We start from the raw sequence: 12,746 nt of genomic DNA on the forward strand, positions 1-12,746 counted from the left end.
TAAGTCTCAATATTAATTTCTGTGTTTTGGTTCATTTCACTTTAGGATTGAAATTAAAGTTAACTTCAATCTACTTGCCAATTTATCAAAGGCAGTGATCTATTTTTATTTTCAGGATTCTGCTAAAATAAGTAAAAGATGGAGAAAGCACAAAAACGTGGTGATGGATCTTGTTAAAGTGTTTGATGCTTTTCTGTTTACAAAATGCAGCTGGAATGACTTCTGCATTAAATTAAAGTGTCCAGGAAAGTAAAAGTAAATTAATTGCAACTGACTCAAAAGGTTTTTTTTTTTATGGGAAAAATCTACAATACTAAAATTGGCTGCAGATAAAAAACACAAGCAGATTAGAAAAGAAAGGGAAAAACATAAAACATGACTTCTTCAGGTGCAAAGCAACCTTTATCCTGTGCGAATACAGCAGCAGGAAAATCAGTCCCTTTAGATTCTGCAGTCATTGTTGTCTTGTCCAAGTAAAATAAACAGATAAATGGATCAATGGTGACAGTTTTATGGCATTTTGATTACAAGGGTTCAGATTATTAGAAACTGAAAACCAGACTTCATGTCCTCTGTGTAAATTCTTCAACATTTTGTAGAAGAAAATATCATGAATGCAACATCTTTGGTTTGATCATGGCAATGATCCTGATTGTATTTTTTCATGTGGTGCTTTACATAGAAAATTTGATTTGCATTTGAGGAACGTAGGTAGATAACTGAAAGCCAGAGAGACCAGACTGAGATGGTTTGGACATGTACTGAGGAGGGATAGTGAACATATCGGTAGAGGGATGCTGAGGTTGAAACTGCCAGACAGGAGGCCTAGTAGAAGACTGAAGAGCAGATTTATGGATCTTGTCATGGAAGACATGAAGGGAGATGGAGTGAGAGAAGAGGATGCAGAGGATAAGATGTTAGATGGAAGCAGATGATTCGTTGTGGCGACCCCAAAAGGGAAAAGCCGAAAGGAAAGAAGAAGAAGAATGTAGATAGATAACTGGGCCAAGTTAATGTATTTAGCCCATAATCTTAATGCAATTTTGTCTTTGTTTAAGAATATTAATGCAAAAAAAAACTTCAGCATTTGATTGGATTTGCCTTTGTACAAGTAAATATACACATTTTATACTTATATGCATATGTATTTATATGCGTATTATATATGCATATTATAACATACTCCTTGTTAAAAATCGGACTTATCTGATGCACTTCTGGAAAAATCATTGGTTTGCCTACATCTAACTCACCCCACTGCCCCGCAGTGTATATACAGGACATTAAGCAGGACTGCTTGTTTTGGATAAAGCCTGATGTCCGCAGTCACCGCTGCCCTAAACAATAAGCCCCTCTAAGTTTTCATGTTGTGTTCTGTGCAGGACTGCTTTGTGTAAGACATTGTGTTCTGTGTAGTATTATATTATACTTTGTTGTGTTCTGGGCAGTATCATGGTGTAAAATGTTGTTTATTTATGTAGTAATAATATATAGTGTTCTGTGTAGTACAGTGATGTTGTGCCATGGACAATACTACCTGCTGATAGGAGTCCAGCTGCCCGGCCTGTGGGAAAAAGATTTCCTGCAATTTAACAAAGTTTAAGTCTATACTGGAGCCGGGGTAGCCAACTTGGGTCATGGAGAGTCACGGTCTTGCAAGTGTTTGGAGTTTCCCTGCTGCAACGCACCTGCTAGCCTTAGTTAGCAGGCATGTGCAGAGCTTAACATCAAGCTACTTATTGATTTGAGTCAGGTGTGTTGCAGCAGGGAAACTCCCAAAGCTTGCAGGACCTCAGTTCTCGAGGACCAGAGTTGGCTTCGTCTGTACTGAAATTATGAATAAACCTAATTGGTCATTACAGAAACATTGAATTAACAATAATGAAAATAATAGAAGCCTTTGCTGTTTGTCAGTTATCACAAGCACCACCTTTCTGATTTACTTGATGTTTTTTTTTTTTTTTTAAAGCATTGACACACACGCACGTGAACAAACGCAAATGCACTATAAGTAAGAATATATCACTACGATTTCAGTGTTAATGATTTTCCTCCTTCTCTTTTAGATAGCTCCATGAGTTCCACAGACTGTAAGTATTTAAAGTCTCTTTCCTGTCACTCTGTTGGAGCTAATCTTTTGCATGCATGTAAGTTATAATTTAGGGAAATGTATTTTAGGCTGCATGCCATACTGATTAATGCTATGGGGCTAAACCTCTGACTACCTGAGCAGGTGCTGCAGCTGCTCTCTACTTTCAGACAAACTTTACTTGTTTCACATATAGCAGCTATGCTTATTATAGCCAGACTCATTTCTCTCGCTGATAAATCATTGCTCAATAAAGACACCTCCTCTGGGCTGATTCTCTCCTGCTCTCTTTGTGTAATGAGTCCCAAAGAGGGAGTCTCCACAAATCAGGGTGCTTTTAAAGTGAAGGTTACTGGCAGTGTTGAATCAGTGAGTGCATGTTTAGCTGTTGATGTTGGTTTGTCCTGTCCCCAGCTCCAGAGATAGACGAGGTGGCTGTTATGCAGCTGGCAGAGATGGGTTTTCCACTGGAGGCCTGTAGGAAGGCTGTGTACTACACAGGCAACATGGGTCCGGAGATGGCCTTCAACTGGATCATAGCCCACATGGAGGAGCCTGGTAAGGCAGCGATACTCTGCTGAGACATCCAGGGAAGGTTTAATCCACATTCAGTCAAAGGATACTTTAGAGTAGGATCATTAGTAGCAATATCTAATTAAAGTACAGTATTTATAGAGCTTTGGGATTTATTTATTTAGAGCTTATGCTTTTTTATTAACATATTGAGTGAAAGCACAAGTCCAGTACAAGTACACAGATGGAGAGGGATGTAGGAATGATAGGAAGTTTCTCCACTGATTACCATTAATCCCCGTGTAATATGTTGACAGATTGTGTTCAGAGCATTGTGGTCTGTTACTGTTCTCATTTTATTCCAACTGAAGGACCTGACAGATGGTGGATGGAGGGTTTTGGATGAAATGAACGCATCCCTTTTATAAATGCTTATCTTCTTGCTTATTTTATTATCTTTGGTCAAAATCTCAAATTTTGGAATCGGAGGAGCTGATGAATGATCAAAAATGAAAAAAAAAAAAAAGCTGCAATGACCTCATTAGTTCTGCTACAGCTCCTGTAAACTAAATCTACAGAGTTTAAGAAAGTCACTTGCATGAAGAGGCAAGTTTATTTGTTGAGGACCGTTTTCAACACAGAGGTAATTTCATGTGAAAGATACTTCACATTTAATGTGTATTCATGGAGAACTGTGCGCTGTTCTTTTTGCTGGTGTCAGACTTTGTACACTGCAGGTGTTTATCTGCACGTGTCTATGTGAGAGATCATCAGCAGAAACTTTGTGGGAGCTGATTAGGAGTGTCGTAGAGCTTCTCAGCAGTCGAGCTTTTCCCCCGAGGCGTTGACTCGTGTCACTTTTATTTCCCTGGCTGGCTGTAAAGAGCCTCTACAGTGGATGGAAATTAGAGCAGCCCCCTGCCAGTACCTTCTTAAATGGGCCTAATACATCTGCAAAATAGGCTGCATTCAGGCTCAATAACATCAGTAAAACGCTTCGTTCAAGAGCTGCACAAAGTTTACTTCTGCCTTCTCCTTACTTTCCCCTCGAGTGTCATTTCAGCCCAGTGTTTGAACAAAACTTTAACATTTATCAGTGCTTTTGTCTCCTTTATTAAACCAGGAGAAAAAGGCTAACAGAACAGTGAAATTTGTTAAAGTAAATATCACAAAGCTATCAACAGATATCTGTCTTACTTTATACAAGCCAGCAAATTTATTTAATGTTCAATTGAAGATCAAGGTCCAAACTGGAACAGCAAGAAATTGCATCAGATTGGTCAAGGCTGCTGTTTTCTAACATCTAACAGTCTCAGGCTTCACTGGACGTCATTTCATTTTATTTAAAAGCTTTTGTTTTACCCAACTCTATTCAGACTGAAGAGAACAACATTTGTATAGTACAGCGAAGGCCAATTGATTTTAGGTTTTTAGTCATCTGTGTCCACAGACAGAAGGAACCAGCTCAGGGAGGGATTTATGAAGAAAAACCATCTAATAAGGAAAAATGGAAACAAGAAGTTGCTAGCAGCAGAGAGAATAGCAAAAATAATGGTGCATTTTAAGCTAACTCTAAACTCATGGAGTCAGATGAATAATGTACCGTTGTGAGGTGCATCGTTTAGAGCAGACATTGTGCTCTAGAACAAGAAATGCACACATTAATTGGTCTTATAGTTTTACCCGATGATTTTAAGTTTCTTGACTGTTATTGTCTTGCCGGTGAGTACGATGGCTATATGTCTATATTAATCAGGTGCGTCCTGTTTGCATTGCGTTGACTGCTGAGAAAACGACAACACAAAACATCATAAACGGCTTTTGAGACTGGGCGGAAGGAAGCAAAGTCCTAGCAAAGTAGAAACATTGTGCAGCATCTGCACCTTCTTAAGTGGAACTATTATGTGCATTTCAGGCTAATTTATTTTTATTTCTGAGCCCAGAAGGACTGGGATTGATCGAGTTATTGTCAGAAATTGCTTTATTTACTTCAGACTGACCCTCTCCGTAGGCTGTCAGATCAGCCTGTGGGCAAAACGAGTGGATTGAGACTCTTCCGCATTAAGCCCCGCCTCCCGCCACTGCACTACATCGGGAGCGTGCATCGCAACTGCTTTCGCCGTCATTGTAACTTCTCATAAACAGAAGGATTAGGCTAAAATGAACTCAATAAAAAAAAAAAAATAAAAATACAATGTCAACACATAGCATACAGCCCTACATGTTGGAACCTGAATCAGACCCTGAAAACAAAGTGGAAAACAGCAACCCACAGCAACGAATGCAGCAGGATGTCTCTCTTTGGTAAACTCACCAGCCATCGTTGGAAATAACTTTATCCGACGTTTTCCACCCGCCTGATGTATTTGTACATGCCCTTGTTAACCAGTAGAAGGTAATCAATCACCAAACCTTATCCCCCGGGACGTCACAAGGATTTCTAAGTAGAAAAAACTCTCTAAAACGACGCATGTTTCGTCGCCATGGAAACCGAACGGAGCGAGTGCTGGAACTCAAACTCAAACATGCATTTAGGTGATAAAAAACTGTGTCGTTCACATGTCTGATGAGGATTCAACACTGTAACACTGTAGAAAGCTCAGAAAACTCCAAATACCATAATAACACCCCTTTAATGTCATTTCCCTTATATTAGCAGAGACTTTTTGTTTGTCTGTGTTGTTGTTATGATGGAGTACAATTTGAGTCCAAACCCTTGAGTTCTATGTTCAGGCATTCGTCAACACTATCTCTATGAACTGAGCAAAACATTCCATGTGACTATAGGATGAGTGTGAGCGCCAAGCACTGATCAAAGCATTCATTAATGGAAGACCAACATGTAAACATCTAGCCATTATGTTTTTATATTTTGTTTATATATCTTTTATCATCAACCTGAGAGGCAAATGTCCTCCTGTGGTATTGAAGCATCAGCATTATGGGCAGCCTGAATGATACCAGAGAAAGGAAGCTGAGATGGAGACAGTGATAAGTAGTATGCATTTTCATTTATGGCATGGATGGTTATGAGGGCTCTGTTTATGGTGTAATTCCATCATGAGTGCCCTTGTTCCTGGGTTGAGGGTCACTTTACTTCCGTTTTAATGTGTTCAACGAGCACAAAGAACTTTCTGACACTATCAGGGTTAAATGTGGGATGCTCTCTAGATTGTTGTTGGTCTCTTCATATATTCTTCTGAATTTGAAAGAGTTTTAACAAAGGAGTCTAATCTTGACAGATTATCTCTTTGTAAATTGAAACTTTGTGGTCAACAGTCAGAGGTAGAGTTTGTGAGGAAAAAAACTGACACATGCTTTTTCACATTGATTGTTTTTATATTTAAGGGACACTGGCTTTGTTTCTATTGTTTTTCTGACTTCATGACTGTGGTGAATTATAAGCAAGGTCAGCAGCAGTCATGATCAAACTACAGTATGTTAAAGAAATAAGCTCATGATGGTTTTCTCATCCTGCCATCACTTTTAAAATGAGTTAACCAACCTCACAGTGTTTATTCCCAAACATAATTGAAAAGGTTTTATATTGTCAACAAGCAGCAGAAAAAAAGTAGTCATTTATTCAAAACTAATAATTAATAATCTACCGGGAAATCTTGAGCAACGTTTAGCAGTTTGGTTGCTTAGTAACACACAGATTCTGCAACCACAGTGTCCTCATTTCCCATTTTTCACTGTGACATGAAAGTAATGGTTTTATACAACCGTGAAAAACAATCAGCATTTTGGTTATTGTTTAAAATCAATTAAAAGATTTTTTTTTTTACATGCCACATACGTAAAGAGGCGGACCACGCAGTCCAATCTTCTTGTCTCCAGCTTTTCAGCTTTTCTTTTGCTAATTTCAGTTCATCTGCTTATTGAGCTCTAAACACATATTTTTTAAAGAATTTGTTTGGCCAGTAATGAACAAAACCTGCAGACATTTTATGAATTGATATCTTACTAGCAAATTATTCCATTCTTCCTTCAAAGTGTGCAGCATGTCGTCAGCATCAAAGAAATTACTTTAAAAAGAAAATTATTGTCAGACTATCAGTTAACTTGACATACATGCAATAAATATTCTCCATCTCTTCCCAGACTTTGCAGAACCGCTCACTCTACCTTCGATGATGGATCCTGGTCTCTCCACCTCTGACAGTCCCATGGGTGCCACTCCACTGGACAACTCGCCTCCTGAAGAGAGCATTGCCATACTTACATCGATGGGCTTCCCCCGCACTCACACTATCCGCGCTCTCAAAGCCGTGGTCAGTCTTCTGCATTCATTTTTCTGTTTGTTGGCACACATATCAACCAAATGTAATTTGTAATCTAAATATTGTTCATATTTAGATTAGTTTCAACTATTAACTTTTACTGTCTCAGAGCTGTTAGATTTTTCTGCTGTGAAGAACAGTGAGTTAATGTCTTCGCCTGTTTTCTAATGTTTATGGAAGTTATAACAGTGATTTATTCTGACTGAACACATGGGGAGCTGGACAGCCCGCGTGGGCAGAAGATGGTCATCTTGTCTGACTGGATAAAGTACAGAAATCTTTCATTGTTGGTGCATAACTCCTTAATCTACTTCTCGTGGAGCCTGGTAAAAGTAAGACTTGAGCAAGAGAAAATGTGGGGACAAAGATCCCCCTACACAGTGTGGAAGGTCTCACTAGAAAGTGCAGAAATAAAACACGTTGCAAGGAAATGATGAACTAAATCCTCTCTTAAACTTGAGGAAACTTAAAAGTTGTGAGACTGTGACAAAGCAGAATGAAGGGAATAAGGTGAGATGAGGTCTGAAAAGAGAGCAGAGAGAGAGTAACACAATGAAAATCCGACTCTGTAAGTCATAAAAAGGCTTAGCTGGCCTACTTGCACACTTTCCAGCAGAAAGTGTAATAGCTCCTATATGTCAGTGTGATTAAAGATTTCTGCTCTACATGGTGTTTACAGATTGTCCAAGCAGCACCCGGTAACACCTGAGTACAAATCTCTGTGATGCAGGAGACATTTTAATACTGCTGCTCATATACTTTACCAATTTAAAGCATTTATTTAAATTTGAACCAAACTAAGAGCAGCTGCTGCACATTAATTCACTCCTCTGTTTTGAAATGACCCCTCCTTCTCACATTTCATGTTTCATATTTCAAAGTGCCCCCTCAGCAAAAATAGCCCTGCAGACTGTTAGTAAGACACAAAAATAGACAGCAGCCTTTCTTGTTTATCGTTCGTAAAGCCACTGAGCTCCCTGCCAGCCACCATGTTGCTGAAGTGGAAAACAAAGCAAACAACAGATATTTCTCCTGGGAAATGGAGGTGTGAAACCGAGAGGGGTCTCACTGCTGGTCTATTGTCAGTCCATATTTAGTACAATGTTCATCTTTTCACACATGGTGACCTCACAGACAGGAAACTCAGACAGAATAATCCAAACTGTCTTGAACTCACATCCACCAAGAATAACACCTCTGTTTTGGATGAAAAGCCTCTTCAGGGGTAATTTAGCTCAGCTGGACGCCCCCCCACCTTTCCAATAAATGACTGTCGATTTAACATGTTTAACACTGGATTAAAAAAAAAAAAAAATTCCTTTAGGAGTTTGCTAAAGTCCCAACACCGTGGTGAAGACAGAGGGAAAAAAACTTAAATGGACTTACTCATCCTTAGTCTTGACTCTATTTACAGGCTGTCTGTTAAATATCATGACTGTTCTATGGCACATGTTCAATAGGCATATCTGAAAGTTATGAGATATCAATATCAATATCAATAAATTCAAACATTCTTTTTTCCCTTTTTTTTTTTTATTATCCAGAACAATAATCTTGAGCGAGCACTTGACTGGATTTTCACCCACCCAGAGGAGGACAGCGATGCCCTTTCAGACATGGCTGACACGGAGCCAAATGACAATGCCTTTTCCAACACTAACTCTCACAGTGACTCAACACTGTCTCCAGACAGAGACACGCCAGGTCCACGAGTTAAAGACGGACCAGGACGTGAGTGGTTTCACTTACCTGCTTCATCTGTTGCTGATCTTCTTTGTCTTCCTTTGTTAGTTAGTTAGTTAGTTAGCTGGTTAGTTAGTTAGTAAGTTAGTTGGTTTGTTAGTGTAACCAGAAAAAACGATGGATGAAAGAAATACAGCAGAAATGTCCTGAAGTAATAGCGGTTTAAATTTCACCTAAAAACACTTTCACCAGAAGAAAATCTGATCTGTGTCCAGAACATTTTAGTATGGGGTGAAATTAGTCTCATAATGGTTATGTAACGATGTATAACATGATTTATAGACATGCAAAACAATTTGTGAGTACTTTGGGGACTTACAAATGTGTGTTTGAGTCCACACACAAGTTAGCACACATACTTACCTTACAGACGGCACAGGCCTACGTATACAGGCAGATGTTGCCATTAGCCTCATTTTCTCAGTAGAAACCTTCTTAATCACAAAGTCTGGGCTTTATCTCTCTGTCTGTCTACTAATGAAGGAACAATGAACAATTCTTCAGTCAACAAATCTTCAGTCAAAGTATCATTCCTACTTTAAAGTAACTATAGATGAAAAAATGTTGGAAGGGATTTTATTCAGATGAGGACTTAAACACTGCATGTATTTATGGAACTGTAAGAAGTCTGTAGGAGTGAAAAGAGTCACAAAAGTCCTCATGAGCTGGTCTGTGAGCAGATGTAACCTGATCCATGCATGTCAGACTACAAGTGCAGGCCTGTTTAACAATCTGTATGCAGAGGGGTGTGTTTAAACATGAAAAGGATCACATTTTGGGAGGTTGTGGGTAAAATTCTGTTTTCAGAATATTAGTATTTGTGCAGTTTGTAATGTGTGCATGTGTACATTCATTTTATGTTCAAAATGTTCGATATTTGTGTTGCGATTCAAACATTTGTAAGTAACCAAAGTTACTCACAAATTATTGTATGAATTTGTGAATCCTGAAATACATACTTGTAAACATAATCAAATTAATTTAACGCCATATGTTCCAGAGTACATTTTCCCCCAGAATTTCATCTATAGCAGGATATTATAAACCTTGTTCTGCCACCCTCAAATAGCAGTGATGCATCAGGTGCTTTGGTGCCTCTCTGCCAGACCAGCTTGGAGTGCAGCAGCATCAAAAACATGACTCGACACCATTTTGGCACTTCAGCTTCAATATCCTCCACAAATAATGTCCTTTAAAGAAAAAAGTTGATGTTGATTGGACGATTACTGGAAAACTAACCATAACTTAGTTTGTACAACAGCTGTATAAAAATATACATTAAAACTTCCCTGATGGTTTGTATTTGCTAATAATGTGTAATGTAATGAATCATACTAGTTGTGGCTTCTCTCTTGTTCAGGTTATGAGCTCTTCGCCTTCATCAGCCACATGGGAGCGTCCACAATGTCTGGACATTACGTTTGTCACATCAAAAAGGAGGGAAGGTGGGTTTCACACCATGCTACTTAATCACAGTAATGGCATTTTATTTGTGCACATAATTTTTCAATACTGTTTACTCTTTAAATTGACTTTGCAAAATTGTTATAACGAGTCTTATGAAAAGGCACCATTTGACATTAGAACGCTGAAAATAGATAGATTTACCTCTGTAGAACAAAAGTCAAATTATTTGTCCACAGAGTCAGTTAAAAAAAAAAAAAGTGAGATTTTAACAGCTTACCTCAGGAAAACGTTAACATGCACCTTTCTCAAATGTTTTCCTTGATGCAGGTGGGTGATCTACAACGACCATAAAGTGTGCTTGTCAGAAAGACCTCCAAAGGAATTGGGCTACATCTACTTTTACCATCGACTGTCTTGCAGTTAAATTTACTGTCCCCCCTCTTTCTCCCTGCAATCTTTAAATAACCACAGTCTTTCACCAAGAAGACTGACAGACATCTGTAATAACAGCCACAGTGGAAATGATGGAAGACACCTCTGCGACCAGCTGCTCGCCTTATCTTCATGCCATTCAGGAGTAACTAGGATTACTGGTCAAAAAGGGAGGGCAATGTGCTTTTTGTGCATTTGTTGTGTTTATGCTTTAATTGTATAATTTGGTGTTTATGTTTAAAAAAAAAGAAAAAAAAGGCAACCTTGTTTAGTGTAAGTAAGGAGGGATTTGTGCAATTTCTGTTCTGGACTGTTCTGTATATGAAAGTAATGTCACATATCAAATCTGGTTGTTCCTCCTCTCTGCCTTTAGCCACTTTCAAAGTGTTACATTTTATAAATGTAAACTGAGACGGCAGTGCTTCACTGCCAGCTCTGAACTGCAACAAGACACAAGATTTACTACGCTGCTGGTGGCTTTATCCCTTAAAACGAATGTATTTCATTGTGTGTTGACTGAATGACAAAAAGAATGGAAACGTTGAGAAAAAAACAACAACAGATTGTGTTCGGGTTAAAGGAACAAACCAGATGGGCTAGAAAGAGGTGTTGAGTATTACTGGCTAAATGTCTCAATACAAGTTGTACTTGGAGAAAGATCTGCCCCTTTTAATGAGAAAGTTTCTGCACCCTCGCTTCTGAAGTTCATATTCTGCACCTGGGTCTGTAAAAGTGTACTCTAACCTTTCATTACATTTCAGTAATTCCTAAAGTACTTTCTTTAATCACAGTTTTTAGGTCTGCAATGTACATGTAAGTTATATATACGTTTTCAATGTTGCAATGCAATGAACTTCTTCCTTCTCATTATTTTTGCCCAAATTGCAAAATATTTGCATTCTAGGCATAGCCAAGCCAACTTTTTTTTATAAAGCACTTTACAGCAGCAGCTACTGAACAAAGTGCTGAACACACTTAAACCCAGCTGCACCTGCTGCGGCTCGCTTCCTTTATCACTGTTGACAGATTCAGACTGTGACCCAAAAGGTAAAATAAATGTTTTCTTTGACTTGTTGCCACTTTTCAGGTCAGTTGGTTCATTTATTTATCTAAGAATTTAGCATATCCAGAGCAATATGCACTACATCCAAGTACATTCTTGAAGCAACAGTCTGATAAAAGCTGTAAAGAAATCTATCTTTCTCCTCTACAGTGAATGTGTTCATAACTCTGATGCAGTGCTGAATGTATAACTATGGTGCTCACTCTCATCTGAACCTCTCTACAGCTTTAATAATCTAAACACAGTGAACATTATTTGTTGGATGATGCCTGTGTATGTTTAAAAAAGAAAAGGCACAGACATATCATATAACTCTAGAAGTTGGAGACTGGAAAATGATTCAGATCCATGAATATTTTACTGATTAATATCTTTACAGAGAAGTTAACATTGAGATAAACATCCACAAAATGAGTCCTCCTTCATGCAGCGCTCCCCTTTAACAACTGTGCCTGAACCTCCCTGAGCAAATCTTCACTTGTATCAAACCTCAACCGTTTAACAAACTGCTGCAGAGTTTGTCAGTGCAGTGGTGAAAACTGTACTAAACGTCTCTATGCAAGTGTTCGTTCTGCTCCTCATGATTAGCAGACAAATAATTAGATCTTCGTCTGGCCTACCGATGGTCAGTTATAAATGTGTTCTGATGTTCTGTCCAATGTCTTTTTGTATCTCAGCACCTCAGTTGTTCCTCTCATGTCCTGGTTCGAGTATCGTCTTTTGTATTTGTTTATTTTTTTGGTCTTGTCATATCAGCTTTCCCTTCAGGATGGTCTCTTCCATTTTTCCTCTTCAAACATCATGCTTCAATTTATCATAAAGTTGTTTCATTGTCAGCATGTGCGCTACACATTGGCATTTAGTCATTTGGATTGTACAATTGTACTTAAACAAGTTTTATTCTCTTCTTTTTCATTTAACTAAATGTTTGCCTTTTGGCAAACAGATTTGTGCCATTTCTTTCATTTTCATTAGTTGTCTTTGAGGGAGTATTTTAAGTTAACTTTTGTAATGTAGGCATTTATTCAATTATGGCTTCTGTGTACATGAATAGTCAGGGCAGTGCAACTGTTTACTTTACAATGTTTGAATAATTTAATAAACTACACCTTTGTTGAGATTTGTCTTCATCACTTTTTCTTGACAAATACAGACACAAGAGCAAGGAATATATTACAAGAGTTTATTTTAAAAGGATACTTTCATAATGTACATT

The 12,746-nt window shown here is 38.3% G+C and overlaps 1 protein-coding gene across 4 annotated transcripts in view; it reads left to right on the forward strand.

The window, feature by feature from the left end:
* The window catches only part of usp13 (ubiquitin specific peptidase 13), a 34,835-nt gene extending 22,187 nt beyond the window's left edge, over nucleotides 1–12,648 (forward strand). For all 4 annotated transcript variants that reach the window (XM_079244981.1, XM_079244982.1, XM_079244983.1 and 1 more), the window contains exons 16-21: nucleotides 2,067–2,090; nucleotides 2,504–2,647; nucleotides 6,707–6,876; nucleotides 8,430–8,616; nucleotides 9,989–10,073; nucleotides 10,363–12,648. In XM_079244981.1, coding sequence (XP_079101107.1) covers nucleotides 2,067–2,090; nucleotides 2,504–2,647; nucleotides 6,707–6,876; nucleotides 8,430–8,616; nucleotides 9,989–10,073; nucleotides 10,363–10,459 — 707 coding nt within the window. In that variant the 3' untranslated portion in view covers nucleotides 10,460–12,648. The remainder of the gene's footprint in view (nucleotides 1–2,066; nucleotides 2,091–2,503; nucleotides 2,648–6,706; nucleotides 6,877–8,429; nucleotides 8,617–9,988; nucleotides 10,074–10,362) is intronic.
* The last annotated feature ends 98 nt before the right edge of the window (nucleotides 12,649–12,746 follow it).

This window comes from Telmatherina bonti (genome assembly GCF_933228915.1).
Source record: "Telmatherina bonti genome assembly, chromosome: 8".
Taxonomy (NCBI): Eukaryota; Metazoa; Chordata; class Actinopteri; order Atheriniformes; family Telmatherinidae; genus Telmatherina; species Telmatherina bonti.